The sequence below is a fragment of the Ovis aries genome, chromosome 2 (assembly GCF_016772045.2).
Source record: "Ovis aries strain OAR_USU_Benz2616 breed Rambouillet chromosome 2, ARS-UI_Ramb_v3.0, whole genome shotgun sequence".
Taxonomy (NCBI): Eukaryota; Metazoa; Chordata; class Mammalia; order Artiodactyla; family Bovidae; genus Ovis; species Ovis aries.
Genome location: NC_056055.1, coordinates 231,468,299 through 231,486,895, shown reverse-complemented (window position 1 = coordinate 231,486,895; position 18,597 = coordinate 231,468,299). Strand labels below are relative to the sequence as shown.

At 45.1% G+C, this 18,597-nt stretch overlaps 1 protein-coding gene across 1 annotated transcript in view; it reads left to right on the top strand.

The window, feature by feature from the left end:
* DNER (delta/notch like EGF repeat containing) overlaps positions 1-18,597 on the top strand; it is a 378,787-nt gene that overhangs the window by 279,102 nt on the left and 81,088 nt on the right. Inside the window, exon 8 of the mRNA XM_027964863.2 lies at positions 4,078-4,302. Within this exon, the coding sequence (XP_027820664.2) occupies positions 4,078-4,302 (225 nt within the window). The remainder of the gene's footprint in view (positions 1-4,077; positions 4,303-18,597) is intronic.

The following is an 18,597-nucleotide window of genomic DNA, read 5'->3' as shown; positions in this document are numbered from 1 at the left end:
CTTCTTGTTGAACACTACTTATCAGTCATCATACCAAATGTTTGTGTAGGTTTTTGCATTTAAGCTTCATAAAAACCATATGCTATAGGCGTTGTTGTCTCCATTCCATGAAACAGATGAGGGTGATTAAGTCCTTGCCCACAGTCCCACAGTTTAGTGGGCAGAGATGGTTTTTGAATCCAATGTCTTTTGACTCCAAAGCCTGTGCTTAACATTTTGTCAGACTGAGAAACCATATATACAGGGCCCAGAGAAATGACTTATCAACACTGTAAAATAGTAAGGGTTCACACAAGAATCTGGGTTTCAGATATTCCTTGAAAATTCAGAAGGTATGGTAAATGGTCTAACATTCCAATGGCAGCAGTTGGCTTCAGGGGGATCGTGGCCGCCCTGTTTGGAAGGCCATGCCTTCTGTAGTTAGCCACTGTCCCTGCCATTCCCCACTGCTTTATAACTGGCCCACTTCCTTCAGCAACACGGTCTGCTGGACTCCCACTGGCATCTGCACTTTTGACTGTTATTGCATTGTGTCCTTAGGCCCTGCCCAATCTTCAGTTCTTCCATCATCAATTGGGCTCTGACATGACAGTGTTATGTTATTGTAAAATCTTTGTCTAGTCTGTCTCACTAGCTCGGTAGACTTGAACGGGATACTTCACATTTCTGGGTCACCATTTTCTCTTTTTTAAAACAGGGCTATTAATAGTTCTTACATCGTGCAATTACCCCAGGGTTAAGTGAATTAATGCATTTGAAGGCTTAGAAGTGTCTGGTACATCTCAGCCATTAGTGGATGTCAGTTGTGACTGTTATTATTACCATTTTTTATTCATTCATTCAGCATTGGACTGGAAACTGTTCTAGAAATTTTGATATTATCATTTTAGAACCCACAACAACTTGATGATGAAAATAATTTCAGCCTTGTTTTTTAGGTGAGGTGGAAAATGAGAAAGGTCAGGACTGCCTTCATTGTTGAGTTTTCCATATGATGCATATTTAAGTATATTCTTTTCATTCAGAGTAAAATGGAATGTATCTCACGAAGAATGGAGTTACATTCCACCCTTGGCTGCAGAGGGGCCCTTTGGAGGATTCAAGTGCTATCAATACCAATTGTTTGGTACATTTTTACTATGATATTTAAAATTTAAAAGCTACAGGGAAGTTTATAAAATGTTGAATAGCACTGGAAATTTTTTGAATTTTCTACTTCTGTACAGAAAAATTTCAAGTTGATACTGTCAATTTATGAGTGATGGTTTAAAGTGTGGAAACTAATTTTGTTTGGTTTATATATTCACTGTGTCCTTGACAACAAAGGTTGCCGATATTGCTGAGCATTCTGTGTGAAGATGGTTAATATAAATTTAAATCTAGATAAGAAAAGTGAAATAGAATATTGAAATAAAAACTGTATATGAATAAAGTTATTTAAATTTGTTTCTAAAACTGAATAGTCTTCAGTTTATTTCCAAACTGCTCTTAAAATATTAGAAGAATAGGTTTTACTCAAGTATTATTAAAGACCTACTTGGACACACAGACCTACAGATTCACATATACATGTCTGTATAATTAAAAAGCCTCTTGATGAAAGTGAAAGAAGAGAGTGAAAAAGTTGGCTTAAAGCTCAACATTCAGAAAACTAAGATCATGGCATCTGGTCCCATCACTTCATGGCAAATAGATGGGGAAACAGTGGAAATAGTGTCAGACTTTATTTTTGGGGCTCCAAAATCACTACAGATGGTGATTGCAGCCATGAAATTAAAAGACGCTTACTCCTTGGAAGGAAAGTTATGACCAACCTAGATAGCATATTCAAAAGCAGAGACATTACTTTGCCAACAAAGTCCATCTAGGCAAGGTTATGGCTTTTCCAGTGGTCATGTATGGATATGAGACTTGGACTGTGAAGAAGGCTGAGCACTGAAGAATTGATGCTTTTGAACTGTGGCGTTGGAGAAGACTCTTGAGAGTCCCTTGGACTGCAAGGAGATCCAACCAGTCCATTCTAAAGGAGATCAGCCCTGGGTGTGTTTTGGAAGGACTGATGCTGAAGCTGAAACTCCAGTACTTTGGCCACCTCATGCGAAGAGTTGACTCATTGGAAAAGACTCTGCTGCTGGGAGAGATTGGGGGCAGGAGGAAAAGGGGACAACAGAGGATGAGATGGCTGGATGGCATCACCAACTCGATGGACGTGAGTTTAAGTGAACTCCGGGAGTTGGTGATGGACAGGGAGGTCTGGTGTGCTGCAATTCATGGGGTCGCAAAGAGTGGGACACGACTGAGTGACCGAACTGAACTGAACTGATAATTAAAAAATGTTTTTAATTGAAGTAGAGTTGATTTACAATGTTGTATTAATATCTGATGTACAGCAAAGTGATTTAGTTGTATATTTTCGGATTCTGTTGTTCATTACAAGATATTTAATATGTTCCCTGTGCTATAGTAGAAGGATATGTATTTTTTTAATTGAGAAATACTGAAACACACAGAATAAAAATCATATGCACAAGACATACATTTAAAATGAAAAAGAGTTAAAGCTTATTGAAGTATAATTTACGTGTCATAAATTTCATTCATTTTAAGAGTACAGTTCAGTGCTTTTTATTAAATATACAGAGTTGTGCAGTTATCACCACAATCTGCAATCCAACATTAGAACATTTACATCAACCTCAATAGACTCCCTCATGCCCCTCTTCCCACCCCAGCCCCAGGCAACTACTCATCTACTTTATATAGAGATTTATTTTACCTGTAGATTTATTTTTTCTGGACATTCCTTATAAATGAGATTATACAACGTATGGTATTTATTATTTAGCTTCTTTCACTTAACATATGTCCTTTAGGTTCATCCATGGTGGCACAGGGCTTCCCAGGTGGCTCAGTGATAAAGAATCTGCCTGCCAATGCAGGAGACACAGGTTCGATCCCTGGATCAGGAAGATTCCCTGGAGAAGGAAATGGCAACCTACTCCAGTATTCTTGCCTAGGAAATCCCATGGGCAGAGGAGCCTGGTGGCCTACAGTCCATGGGGTCACAGAGTCAGACAGGACTTAGTGACTAAACTACAATGATGTTGGCACACGCGTCAGAAAATTTATTTCCTCTTTGTTGTGTAATAGTGCTCCATTGTATGGATACACCCAGTTTGTTTTTCCATTGCAATGACCAAATTGTTAACAATTATATATTCAAGAAACTGCTAACAGCGGGTTATTCTAGAGAAAGGAGTGAGGAACAAAGGAATAAAGGTGGGAGAATGATATTTTTCACATTTCCTATTTTATATGGATTTAAGGTTTTAAATTCAGGAATATTCATCTATTAAAACAAAGTAAGGAATATCTTCCTCCAGCAATGTGTATTAAATAATAAGTGAAATCTCTCCACTGATCCCAATCCCAGCTTCCTGAAATCAATCACCATTAGTTTATTTTTGCCATCTTTCTACTTTGTACATACATAGATATACATATCGGGTTGGCCAAAAAAGTTCGTTTGGGTTTTCCATAGGGTGTTACCCATCGAATTAACTTTTTAGCCAACCCGATATATCTATCTCCCTGTATTTCACTGCTGCTGCTGCTGCTAAGTCGCGTCAGCTGTGTTTGACTCTGTGTAACCCCATAGACGGCAGTCCATCAGGCTCCCTCGTCCCTGGCATTCTCCAGGCAAGAACACTGGAGTGGGTTGCCATTTCCTTCTCCAATGCATGAAAGTGAAAAGGGAAAGTGAAGTTGCTCAGTCATGTCCGACTCTTTGTGACCCCATGGACTGCAGCCTACCAGGCTCCTCCGTCCATGAGATTTTCCAGGCATGAGTACTGGAGTGGGGTGCCATTGCTACACCTAAGCAATCATACATTTTATATTTCCACCAAAATGGAGGTATCTTGGTTATCAAAGCAAAGAAAACCCACCTGGCTGGGTTGTGTGGTATTCATCAATTGACAATGGAGCAGAGTTCTGAACAGCAGCCCGAGTTTCTCGGTGATTAAGTGGAATGTGATATCTCTTTTTACCCCTCCACCATTCTGCATCTTTCCGCAGGCTACCTGGGCTCCACCTGCGAGGAGAAGGTGGACCCGTGTGCCTCGGCACCCTGCCAGAACAACGGGACCTGCTACGCCGATGGGCTGCACTTCGGCTGCAGCTGCAGTGCGGGCTTTACGGGCCCAGCGTGCGCGCAGCTTGTGGACTTCTGTGCGCTCAGCCCCTGTGCCCACGGCACGTGCCGCAGTGTGGGCACCAGCTACAAGTGCCTCTGTGACCCAGGTGGGTACCATGGCCGGGCTGGAAGCCCTCTCCTTCCGTTTCCCAATTTTTAACTTTTCTTTTGCATCTGAGTACAGGTTGGCCCGCTGCAGGGGTTTGCTTGTCCATCCAAGTGGACCCCACTTGTGTGTGTGTGTGTGTGTGTGTGTGTGTATGTGTGTGTGTGTTCAGTCGCTTCAATTGTGTCCGACTCTTTGCAACCATATGGGCTGTAGCCCACCAGGCTCCTCTGTCCATGGCATCTTCCAGGCAAGAATACTGGAATGGGTTGCCCTGCCCTCTTCCAGGGCCTCTTTCCAACCCAGGGATCCAACCCTCATCTTTTAAGTCCTGCATTGGCAGGCAGGTTCTTTACCACTAATGCTGCCTGAGAAGTATAACACCCTTTCTTTTTAGACTTCCCTTAGGCAGGCTTTGAAAAATACCCTTTCTTCTTTTCATGAACATTCCACAGTCATTATAGAAAACGAAGAAAATCTAAGTCAGCAAAATGAAGAAAATGAAAACCAGGCTTAATCTTTTTGTTGTTGTTTAGCCCCTAAGTCATGTCTGACTCTTTTTGAGACCCCATGGACTGATAATAGCTTAATTATTTTGGACAATTGACTGTAGGTCGCTTCAGAGCCTTTCCTGCATTGTATATCTTTTATTACTGGGTTCTGAGGTTAATGGAATGTTTTTCATTTTCACGTGCACGCAAAGCAGAATGCAGTCCATTCAGCATTTTATCTTCATTTAAAATTCTTACTTGGGGCACAGTTCATGTTAGAGGACTTTTCTGGCTTCCTGTGTAAGCGTTCACAAGTTCCATCATTTATTTTCTGGATGTCTTCTGCATTTGTATCACTGATTGTTGATTGTGAAAGTTTTGAGACTGAGAAGTCAGGGTAGTTACTAGTTAAAGTTTGTGTCTGCGCAGCCTCCTGGTGTGACTGAAAAGAACGCACACCAGCAGCTCTGTCTTTCCTGATTTATATTCTCTCCACGTCTGCATCCTTGCACGAGCTGGCTCTTTAGAATGCTTGCCAGCACAGTGATCCCCGCCCCACTTCTCCGGCCCATGTGCACGGCCGACAAGTCCCCTGGTTGGCTCCACTCCTGGTTCTAGTACGCAGTACCCTCTGCCTGGAGTGCCTCCTCCCCCGTCACCCCATCTCGCCTGCAAACTTCCCCTTCTGAGCTTGAATGAGCTTTCCTTCCTTTGAGTTCCCACAATCACCCACAGTATCCCTTTCATGGTATTTGAAACTCTATATTAATTATCCTTGTATGTTTTTATTAACATATATATGTGGAATCTATAGAGTGCTTCCTTGATGGGTAAAGAATCTGCTTGCAATGTAGGAGACACAGGATACATGGGTTTGATACCTCAGGAAGATCCCCTGGAGTAGGAAAAGACAACCCTCTCCAGTATTCTTGCCTGGAAAATTCCATGGACAGAGGAGCCTGAGGAGCTACAGTCCTTGGGGTTGCTAAAGAGTCAGACACAACTGAGCAAATAGTAGGCGGGCAGGCAAATGTAGAATCTAGAAAAACGGTAGAGATGAACCTATTTCCAGGGCAGGAATAGCGACTCGGATGTAGAGAATGGACGTGTAGACAAAGCGGGAGACAGATGAGTGGGAAGAGCTGAGAGCTTAGGATTGACATATATACACGTATTTAGTTGTTGAGTCGAATCCCACTCTTTGCGACCCCATGGACTGTAGCCCACCAGGCTTCTCTGTCCATGGGATTTCCTAGGCAAGAATACTGGAGTGGGTTGCTGTTTCCTTCTCCAGGGGATCTTCCTGACCCCGGGACTGAACCTGTCTGTGTCTCCTCCATTGGCAGAGTGGTTCTTTACCACTGATCCACCATGGAAGTCCCATGTACACACTACTGTGTGTAAGACAGATAGCTGGTGGGGACCTGCCGTGCAGCACAGAGGGCTCAGTTTGGTGCTCTGTGATGACCTAGAGGAGTGGGATAGGGGAAGGGAGGTCCAAGAGGGAGGAGACCTATGCCTACGTATGGCTGCTTCTCTTCACTGCACAGCAGAAACTGACACAACACTGTAAAGCAGTTACACTCCAATAAAAAAGACAACAACCAAACCAAAGCAAACAAAATTTATCCTTGGATGTGTTTCTCTGCCCCCATGCGGATGGGAGTAGAAGGAAGTGTGTTTTATCAGTATCTTTTGTCTACAATAAGGTACGATTTAGTGAGCTCAGTCTTGCTTGGTCCTGAGCTGGGTGCTTTACGTCTCTGGTCCTTTTATGTGCCCTCTCTGCCGGATGGATGTGGTGGAAGTGTGTTTTCACCAAGGTATGAAATGCCTTATTCCTGATTCAGTCACCTGTCCGTGGCCATTCACCCTCTCACAGGCTGAGTCCGGGTTCCAGCCCAGGTGCCCCGGTTCCCCTGTGCTATGCCTGGTCTGGAACTTTCCAGGGGCACAGCTCCTACTCATCCATCACCTAAGGAGCGAGTGGGAAATACAATTGAGCCTTTGAAGGGTATTGAAAAGCCTCTTTCATGTAGGCTTCTGCTTCTCTGGTTTTCTAAATAGTCATGGGATTGATGTTTTTCCAAGGGCCCCAATCCTCTAAAATATAGCAGGAATGGACCTGGTTAGTCTGCCTGGTAACTGCATGAGTAGGATTTTCCAGACAGACAGAAGAGAGAGGGGGAGAGACAGAAAAAGAAACCACTGCCCAATTTTAAGGAGCTGACTCACGCAATTGTGCGGCCTGGCAAGTTCAAAATGTGGCACAAGCTGGCAGGCTGTCAACTTAGGCACGATTTCTATGTTACAGTTTTGAGCTCAAATTCCTCCTGCCTCAGCAAACCTCAGTCTTTGCTCCTAAGACCTTCACCTGACTGGATGAAGCTCACCTGCTTTCTGGGAGGGTAATGATTTACTCAAAGCCTACTGTTGTAAACACTCATTCTACCTAAAAAATACCTTTACAAGAACATCTAGCCTAACGTCTGACCAGACATTTGGGTCCTGTGGCTTAGCTGAGCTGACACATGACGTGAACTATTCCAGTAACATTTTGGGGGTTTTTCATAAACCTCGTGGGTTTCCCCGGGGGTGCAGTGGTAAGGCATCCACCTGCAATGCAGGAGATCCTGATCTGATCCTTGGGTCGAGACGATAGGAAATGGCAACCCACTCCAGTATTCTTGCCTCAGAAATCCCATGGACAGAGGCGCCTGGCAGGCTACAGTCCATAGGGTTGCAAAGAGTCAGATACCACTTGGTGACTAAACGACAAAACGTGAGCCTCGTGGTGGAGGCGTTTCTGTAGTCTACACGTGGCACGGGGCACTTCCTGCGAGTATACCCGTCCTCCCCTATCAGAGCCGTGTGGAGGTGGGAGCCGCTTCCCCTTGGGGGCCAGTGTCCTTCCGTGTGCCTGGCAGGCACGTGCCGGGGCACCTCCAAGGCGAAGGAGGAGGTGTGCAGCGCAGTGCCCTTACCTGTTTGGAACGTGAGGCCCTGGGAGCACTGGTGTTTGCAGATGAAGCAAGCTTCTTCTGTCCTCCTCATGTCACGACTCAGGAGCCCACTGCTCCCAGAGCTCTGGATGTCATGACACACGGGGTAGTGATAATGCCCTGGGCCAGGGTCCAGAGAAGAACCTCAGCGCATCCTCCACACGAGTCTCCCGAGAGTCCCCGTTTTGTCCGTGAGCTCCACGGAGAAAATCGCCCGTCACAGGACCAGAAGGCCATTTTCTCCTTCTGGAAGGAAGGTTTCTCCTCCCATTGTCCTCTGACTTCTGTTCTCAAACATACTCACCTAACCCTCATATTTAGTTGGTGTTTTTTGAAAACTTGCAGTGAGGATGTAGTTATGTAGAAGGACCTGCTGCTTCTTAGTAATATCTGTCAACGTGTGTGTCGAGGCTTGTGTGCTAAGTCATGTCCAACTCTTTGTGACCCCATGGACTGTAGTCTGCCAGGCTCCTCTGCCCATGGGATTTCTCAGGCAAGAATACTGGAGTGGGTTGCCATTTCCTACTCCAGGGGATCTTTCCCAACTCAGGGATCGAACCTGAGTCTCCTGTGTCTCCTACATTGGCAGGCGGATTCTCTCCCACAGCACCAGCTGGGAAGCCTTGTGCAGAGGCTTGAAAGTGAAAAGTGAGAGTGAAGTCGCTCAGTCGTGTCCCACTCTTTGCGACCTATGGACTATAGTCCACCAGGCTCCTCCATCCATGGAATTTTCCAGGCAAGAGTGTTGGAGTGGGTTGCCATTGCCTTTTCCAGGGGATATTCCTGACCCAGGGATCGAACCCGGGTCTCCCATGTTGCAGGCAGACGCTTTACCATCTGAACCACCAGGGAAGCCCCTGGTGGGAGGCTTACGTGATCCTAAATAGAAAATACGCTCCTTGGTATCTCTCTGTCCACACAAAGAGGAGTAGCTGAGGGGGTGGGAGAAAGGACTCATGAGATCCCCCCACTTGTTGGCTATCCCTGTAGGACTTTGCAGGCCGTTTCGGGGCCTTGGTGTCCATTTTCACACATAACGTGTTAGATGCGCATCAGTTCAGCTGCAGTTGCAGCAGCAGACCCACAGACTGGACCTGGGACAAGTTACTGATCTCACCCTTCCAGCGTTCACTCTTTTTTTTTTTTTTGGTTGTTGTTGTTATTTACTTATTTATTTGGCTGCTTCAAGTCTTAGTGGCAGGATCTTTGATCTTCAGTGCTGCACGCAGGATCTTTAGTTACAGCAGGTAAACTCTTAGTTGCAGTGTGTGGGATCTAGTTCCCAGGGATTGAGCCCTCACCTGCTGTATTATTGAAAGAGTGAGGGGTCCGGCTACTTGCTGCTCAAAAGCCAATAAGCAGGCCAGGTTGGTGGGAAGGAAATTTGGTTTTATTTCAAATGTCAGCAATTGGTGGGAGAGTGGGTGGCAGACGTCTGTGCAAAGGTTGACCCGCCACCGCTGGCAGCCAGTGGGATGAGATCTTTTATAGACAAAGTGGGGGAATACTACGTGCAGAAACAACAGCCAGCTCTGACAGTCATCTTTGGAATGGTCATCAGTGGTCTGACCAGCACCATCTTGGTTGTTTTAGGTACAGTTAATCTTCAGTTCCAGGGTCCATTTGTTACCATTTCTTCAAAGCTAATTCTCTGAATTGTAGCAGCTCATGTTCTGGGTACAGTCTGGTCACTGTGTAGTAAAATTCTCCACCTAGTGTTTCCATATCTTTAAGACAGCTCACAGGATATGGCTCAGAATATTATCTACATCCCTTGAGAAAGAACTAAAGATCCTTGACTATGCTTAATGACTATGTTATTATTATGTAGTCTCCTGTGACTGTCTTCCTTTGTTTCCCCATTTCTCCCGTCTCTGATTAAATTTTTTCTTTGACTAAAATTTTCCACAGGCAGAAGGCAGGCAGAGGACACTGAGGGGCGTGGGTGGAGCAGGGACCTTGCTCATTTCACCTGCACTGGGAGCACAGAGTCTTAGCCACTGGACCACCAGGGACGTTCTTGTACTTAGACAGAAGGAACTTCTTTCCATGTCCTTGTGCTGACCATGATCTTCTGTTGTGTGCAAGGGTGTTAGATGAGAGACACAGAGCATGTTTCCTGGCAAGAGCAATAAGAGTTATGCAGTTGCTTTCTATCCATGGAGATTCCAGCACTTGTCCTCAAGTCAAAAGGGTGAAGTGTCTCCTGTGAAGTCCCTCTTTTCCCACCTGCTATTCTCTGCCCAGCCTTCATTTGTGTCCATTTGGAGCTTTTCGCTTGATATGGCCAATGCCCAGCCTCTAAGAAGCCTTGACAAGCCTGAAGAAACAAGTGTCCTGTTTCTGGATGCCTGCACTCATTAGGCAGTTGGAGTTCAGTCAACGCTTTCATCAAACTGGGGAGATGAAATTGCTTTAAGAGGGGTTGCTTCCTCAGATCATTAGGTGACATTGTGTAAAGTAAAAAAGGCATCTTAACATCTGGCAAGAATTTACATTTTAAGAGGTGAAAATGACAATTTTCTGAATGCTAAATTTCTAGTCTTAATCTTTCGGAGCATGTAATTGCTTTACCAATAGTTTGCATAATAGAAGAATCTCATGAGAGTAGGTGAAATTGGGTGTCGAGCTGAAGAGCGGCAAGGCTGATCCTCTTCGTAGAGGAGCACGCAGACCCCGTTTCATAAAATGGAAGCAGATTGAAATCATGTCAGGTTGATAATTAGCTCCCATCTGACAAAATGCCATTTGGATATGACTGCAAATCAGATTTGCCAGGTGCTTTATTTTCAGACCTCATTTTTAGCTTATCAGGCTAGGGAGCTCTGATGGGATTTTAGTATTAAATACTAAAATGTCAGCAGTGAGCAATCATGGAAAAGTTATCTTTCAGGGACAGTGTTAAGTGATAGGCCATGTGTTCTCTAAGAAAATCACAAATTGAAATCTCCCAAGGACGGAGGAAGTGAGAGCATGGAGTCTAATGGACATCGCCAACATGCATGTGGTTGCCAGGGACCTGCCATAACCCTTACAGGTGGCAGGTGGTATCTAGGGTGATCTCTAAGCAGTGGTGGGGTCTCGAAAGGCCGTTTGGATGGTGACCAGTGCAGGAAGGAGTCCTTGCTAAGAGGGAAGGTGGTTTGCCTGAGTTCACTGGTCTTGACCCCTGCCTGATACTCTTGAGTTATTACTCCAACCTTGTTGTTGTTTTTTTTTTAAATTGGAGTATAATTGCTTTATAATGTTGTCTTAGTTTCTGCTTTTCAGTGAAGTGAATTAGATATATGTATACATATATCCCCTCCCTCTGGAACCTCCTGCCTTCCGCTCCCATCCTATCCATCTAGGCCATCACCAAACTGAGCTCCCTGTGTGATACAGCAGCTTCCCACTAGCTATCTGTTTCACACATAGTAGTGTGAATGTGTCAGCATGCGTGCTGCGTGTATGCTAAGTCATTTCAGTTGTGTCTGACTCTGTGCTATGCTATGGATTGTAGCCTGCCAGGCTCCTCTGTCTATGGAATACTCTAGGCAACAATACTGGAGTGGGTTGACATGCCCTCCTCCAGGGGATCTTCCTGACCCAGGGATGGAACCTGTATCTTCTGTGGCTCCTGCATTGCAGGCAGATTTGTTTTTACTGCTGAGCCACCAGAGAAGCCCCATGTATGTCAATGCTGCTCTCTCACTTTCTTGAATTGAATGAACACTGCCATTACAGAGGGTGCCTTAAGTTACTGTTTAAGGAATTTATATTATAAGGCATTAGAGGATTTCTATGTGTGTGCATGGGTGCTAAGTTGTTTTCAGCTGTGTCCAACTCTTTCCTGACCTATGGACTGTAGCCCACCAGGCTCCTCTGTCCATGAGATTCTCCAGGCAAGAATGCTGGAGTGGGTTACCATGCCCTCTTCCAGGGGATCTTCCTGACCTGGAGACCAAATCTGCTTCTCTTATATCTCTCTCATTGGCAGGCAGGTTCTTAACCACTAGTCCAGCCTGGGAAGACTGAGGATTTCTACATGGAAATAAAAATAACAGGGATTTTTTTTTCCCCCATGAATAATCTCAGTTCAGTTCAGTTCAGTTCAGTCGCTCAGTCTTGTCCAGCTCTTTGTGACCCCATGGACTGCAGCAATGCCAGGCTTCCCTGTCCATCACCAACTCCCAGAGCTCACTCAAATTCATATCCATCGAGTCGGTGATGCTATCTAACTATCTCATCCTCTGTCAGCCCCTTCTCCTCCCACCTTCAATCTTTCCAGCATCAGGGTCTTTTCCAGTGAGTCAGTTCTTCACATCAGGTGGCCAAAGTATTGGAGCTTCAGCTTTAGCATCAGTCCTTCCAATGAATATTCAGAACTGATTTCCTTTAGGATTGACTGGTTTGATCTCTTTGCAGTCCAAGGGAACTCTCAAGAGTCTTCTCCAGCACCATAGTTCAAAAGCATCAGTGTTTTGGCACTCAGCTTTCTTTATGGTCCAACTGTCACATCCATACATGACCACTGGAAAAACCATAGCTTTGACTAGATGGACTTTTTGTCTGCAGAGTAATGTCTCTGCTTTTTAATATGCTGTCTAGGTTGGTCATAGCCTGTTTTCCAAGGAGCAAGTGTCTTTTAATTTCATGACTGCAGTCACCATCTGCAATGATTTTGGACCCCAAGAAAATAAAGTCTGTCACTATTTCCATTATTTCCCATCTATTTCCCATGAAGTGATGGGACCGGATGCCATGATCTTAGTTTTTTGAATGTTGAATTTTAAGCCAGCTTTTTCACTTCCTCTTTCACCTTCATCAAGAGGCTTTTCAGTTCCTCTTCACTTTCTGCCATAAGGGTGGTGTTATCTGCATATCTGAGGTTATAGATATTTTTCTTGGCAATCTTGATTCTAGCTTGTGCTTCACCCAGTCTGGCATTCTGCATGATGTACTCTGCATAGAAGTTAAATAAGCAGGGTGACAATATGCAGCCTTGATGTACCCCTTTCCCAATTTGGAACCAGTCCGATGTTCCATATCTGTTTCTAACTGCTGCTGCTTGGCTTGCATACAGATTTCTCAGGAGCCAGGTAAGGTTGTCTGGTATTCCCATTTCTTGAAGAATTTTCCACAGTTTGTTGTGATCCACACAGGGAAAGGCTTTGGCATAGTCAATAAAGCATATGTAGATGTTTTTCTGGACCTCTCTTGCTTTTTCTGTGATCCAACAGATGTTGGCAATTTGATCTCTGGTTCCTCTGCCTTTTCTAAATCCAGCTTGAACGTCTGGAATTTCTTGGTTTATGTACCGTTAAAGCCTCGCTTGGAGAATTTTGAGCATTACTTTGCTGGTGTGTGAGATGAGTGCAATTGTGCGGTAGTTTGAGCATTCTTTGGCATTGCCTTTCTTTGGGATTGGAACGAAAACTGACCTTTCCAGTCCTGTGGCCACTGCTGAATTTTCCAGATTTGCTGGCATATTGAGTGCAGCACTTTTAACAGCATTATCTTTTAGGAATAACCTCAGATGCTCATTAATTGTCACAGGCTGGTTCTGGAAAGAGTTGCTGCTCATGTGTCTGCTGATTCTTCTGTCATAGGGTTGGCCACGCAGACCGTCTAGACCATAAAAGAAAGGGTGTTCGGACTTTTTCCAGAAGAATTTTTGTTTGCTTGCGCTGGTCTTAGTTGTCACGCACGGGCTTTCTCTAGTCGCCGTGAGCGGGTGCTACTCTCTGTGGTGCTGCATGGGCTTCTCTTGTTGCAGAGCACAGGCCCTAGGCACACGGGCCTCAGTGGTTGCAGTATGCACGTTTAGTTGCTCTGTGGCGTGTGACATCTTCCCAGACCAAGGACTGAACCCACGTCGCTTGCATTGGCAGGCTGATTCTCATCCACTGTACAATCAGGGAAGTCCCCCAAATGAAATCGTTTTAAAGGAAGTTATAAGAATTTCAGATGCTGTTTTTTCTATTTTTTTTTCATACGCCTAATATGTGAGCTACATTTCTGGTCTGGATGAGCCTGAAAGTCACAACTGGCATCACTTTGTTCTATTAAACTCAGATTTGGCAGTATCAGCACTCTGATAGTGTCTGCTGGAAACAGAATCTAAGATAAGACTTAATGATCAGGACTTTAATAGCCATAAAGGAAAATGTACACACACAACGATATGAACACATTTAGCTTGATAACGGATGGCTAATTGCGTTAATATTCTTGGATATATACAGTGGACAACTTTCATCTTTATTAACCAGAAAACCTTATCAGACTGACTAGGATGAAGATATTTCTTGGGTTTAACATGCTGTAGGTGGTGCCTGGTTTGGATATCACATTATTCTTGAGAGTTGTTGCTTTTACAGAATATGTTATCCTTTTCCCCACATCTTAATCCTGTTATCAGGCCCTTCTTCTGTTATATTGTGAAATATGATAAGTGCTCTCACCATTGGGCTCCCAGGTAGGATCTTGTCTACCTAGCTGCAGCTTGTCTTGTTTTCCTAATCTGTCCTCTGCCTCAGAAAATGTCTCAGGCTCTACATTGACGTCATGATAACACTAAGAATTGAGAAAGAGAGGAGCAGCGTCTGTCATCTGGAAGCTTGTTGGACACTTACAAGCAGGTCTTGGAGTTGTTAGGCGCCAACCTGGTGCTCACAGCTGGGCTGTGGTGTCTCCTGTTGGACATAAGGACATAAATACACAGAACACAGTCCTTAGATGTGATCACTCATTATTGTTGTGTAGTCGCCAAGTCATGTCCAACTTAAAATGAGACAAACAAGACCATTTCATAACTTTGTCTAAGTACAGAGAAAAACAAGGTCAGTATACAACCCACAAAATATGAAACGTCCCCTTTTTACTGCAGATAAAATGAGGGCCAGCTGCTTCTTCACAAGCTACAACTTTAGCCTTGCTCACATCTGCTCCTACTCATAGACAAGATTTATTGACGTAATCATAGAATTGCTCCTGTTTTCCAACAGCATGCAGAATGAATCCTATAATAAGCCCCATCTAACACCCTCTAGTAGCTCAGCTGATAAAGAATCCACCTGCAATGCAGGAGACCCTGGTTTGATTCCTGGATCAGGAAGATCTCCTGGAGAAGTAATAGGCTACCCACTCCAGTATTAATGGGCTTTTCCTAGTGGTTCAGATGGTACAGAATCCACCTGTAATGTGGGAGACCTGGGTTTGATCCCTGGGTGGGGAAGATCCCCTGGACGAAGGCATGGCAACCCATGCCTTCAGTATCCTTGCCTGGAGAATCCCCATGGACAGAGGAGCCTGGTGGGCTACAGTTCATGGGGTCCCAAAGAGTTGGACGCGACTGAACGACCAACACAGCACAGCACCCTCTGACTGAGACACCCCAAGATTTCCCACTGTGTGCGTGCTCCCTCGCTGTGAGGAGTAACAAACCCAACTATCTCAACTACAGTCTTGTCCCTAGTGGCCTTTGGTGTGACAGCATTGGTGGGACTTAATTGATTAAGCTTCTCAAAATACTGAGGGTTCCAATGGATTAAATTTTCATATTAATGATAGTTCAACAAGAATTTCCAGTGAATTGGACATTGAAGTATTGTTTGGGTGAGGAAGATGGGGAACATCTCCATGGAACAAAAGACGGGGTGGAGCAGAAGTTCAGAGAACAGGACAATTGGCTGCGGCATAAGATCCTCTGGATGCAGTGATGGACAATAAGTAAGGCTGGAAGTGATGGTTGGGCCAGATTGGGGCGATCTAGGTGCTGAGGAGTTTGGAAAAAGAAGACTTGGAAGCTGCATATGTGAACTGATCTTTGCTTTACCAAGATGATTTTGGTACAGTTAAGGGATGACTAGAAGGACGGTGTGACTTTCATAAAGATTATTCTGATGGAGTTAGATATTACAGTAAAGAAAAGATGGTGAGGCGAGGAGACCAGTCAGAAGGCTCAGGTGAGTGGAAGTGAGGTCTTGCTCGAATGGAGGTGGGAATGGAAGGAGGACCTGAATCTCTTTGAGGAGTGGAGTCATCCAAGTTTGGGTGTCAGCTGAATGCCGGGAACAGAGGTGAGAGTGGAGTCAAAGGTGTCCCTGAGGCTGTGACTTGAGAAACTCAAAGAAACAGGGAATGTGCAGAAGCCTTTTTGCAATGACAGGCCAACCAAGCGGATATGCAGGTACAGAGCTGTTCTTTGAGGCTGGGACTGGTCTTTAGGCTGCTACCAGAGAGATGAGGATGGAGTTCCCGGTGTGTGGGTGCTGGAGAAAGTCAAGGGAGAGGAGAAGGCAATGGCAACCCACTCCAGTACTCTTGCCTGGAGAATCCCATGGATTAAGGGGCATGGTAGGCTGCAGTTCATGGGGTCGCTAAGAGTCAGACATGACTGAGCAACTTTACTTTCACTTTTCACTTTCACGCATTGGAGAAGGAAATGGCAACCCACTCTAGTGTTCTTGCCTGGAGAATCCTAGGGACGGAGGAGCCTGTTGGATGCCGTCTGTGGGGTCGCAGAGTCAGACACGACTGACGTGACTTAGCAGCAGCAGCAGCAGACGATCTCTGACTCAGCTGCTATACTTGAATATATAAATTGCATTTATTTTAATAAAGTTTGTAATTTTGTCCTTAAGCTATTAAAAAAAACTACTAAAAAAAAAATTAAAAAAAAAAAAGAAAGTCAAGGGAGCTATCAAGATTGATGGGGCGAAAAACAGAAAGGAGAAGCTCTGGTGAGAGCATTAGGGGGTTTTTGCACTGAGGTGAGAGCTGGAGGCAGCAGCAGAAGAGGCCGAAGAGGTGGCGTGGGGCAGCAGGGCCCTTTGGAGAGGGCAGAGCCCTGGAGGTTCATGAGAGGGGAGGATGATGGAGAGGAGACTGTCCAGGAGCGAGGAGCTGGGTTAGATTTGCCCTGTCAGTAAGGGCCCTGTCTTAATGGTGTTCATGGTTACCACCACAGCCATTCTTCATCTCCATTTCACTGTGATTCTAATTTGGGGGCGTGTTCAGGGAGACTTTGTGACATTTGCCTTCTTTAGATGAGTGACCTGAGGGATTAATACGAGGGCAGGAAGGACAGTGTTAATGAATGAAGGGCGCTTGCTTGTGCTGCGTAAGGAATTTTGATGAGATTCTTGACATTACAAATCTTTCCCCAATCTATTTAACTTCGCTTTAAATGGCTAATCCATATGCATGAAAGTGCTAATGAACTGGCCTTTAATTAGGAGGGATTTCTGCTCCCACAACTCCTCTTCAGGTTCAGGTCATTCAGAATTTATTCCTGGCTGAACTATTGGGTGAGATTTACCTTCTGGTGGTAGGAGTTAGCATCGACTGCGGGGCCAGCAGAAAGCATTTTACATCTTCTTACCTGGAATGAAAGTCAGAAATGGCAGCTGATAACAGCTACGTCACGAACCAGTGCATTTCTGAGAACTGTTCTACTTGAAGAACTGCCAGCATATAATTTCAGGAAATTCTCTTTAAGTTCGTGGCCATGGAGGTCAGATGGGGGCTCATTTTAAGCTGTTTTATGACTGAGCCAGTGACTCTTGCTTTGCGACTGGAAGTTGTTATGATCTGTTATCACTAACGTTTTGTGGGCTTGCTGAGAATGTCTGGGAATCTGGAATTTAGAGTTGACATTTGGCACGCCTCACCTCCTTACCAGGTGTGATGGAAAGGGCTCTGGGCTTAGAATTGAGTAGAACAGAATCTCAGTTCCAGCTTTACCACTGAACAGCTGCACCATTGGCCTGCTGGCCTTCCTTCTCTCTTCTTTAAAATGGGGTTGAACAGAAAGGAGCTCCAGTGAGGCAATGCAGATGATGGAGCAGTGGTACAAGTAGTGCCGGTGTTGGATATTCTGTGTCCTGGGGAAGACTGCCGAGGAAAGCATTCAGTCTGTGCTCTGCTGCTTTTCCTTGGAGGTTCAAGGTTGGAATCAGACTAGCTGTGTTCAGTCGCTCAGTTGTATCCAATTCTTTGTGACCCCATGGACTGCAGCACACCAGGCTTCCCTGTCTTTCACTGTTTCCCAGAGCTTGCTCAAACTTATGTCCATTGAGTAGGTGATGTCATCCAACCGTCTAATCCTCCGTTGCCCGCTTCTCCTGCCTTCAATCTTTCCCAGCATCAGGGTCTTTTCCAGTGACTCGGCTCTTTGTATCAAGTGGCCAAAGGATTGGAGCTTCAGCTTCAACACCAGTCCTTGCAATGAATATTCAGGGTTGATTTCCTTTAGGATTGACTGGTTTGATCTCCTTGCAGCCCAAGGGGCTCTCAAGAGTCTTCTCCAACACCACACAGTTCAAAAGCATCATTCTTCGGCTCTCAGCCTTCTTTGTGGTTCAGCTCTCACATCCATACATGACTACTGGAAAAACCATAGCTTTGACTAGATGGACCTTTGTCTGCAAAGCAATGTCTCTGCTTTTTAATATGCTGCCTAGGTTTGTCATAGTTTTTTTTCCAAGGAGTCAGACCAGAGATGGAATCAATTTTGGTGGGCTTGGTGGGCATCTATGAATGATGGGTTAGCTCAAGCTTTGTGTGGAATTAAGGGATTGCTTGCTGCTTTGGCTCTTGGTGGCTGCAGTGATAAAGATCTAAGTGCCAGGGGCTGGGCAAAGCTATTTAACCTCAATGGCTTCTTGAGTCCCCACAGTCCTTATGAAATGGGCCCCGGGTGGTTGTCATTTCTCTGCCCTAGTGAAGGATGAGACTGAGATTGATGCCAGCAGCCTCTATCATCTCAGAGTAAACAGGAAATGGGGTCAAGCTGTGATCCAGATTCACTCGGGGTAA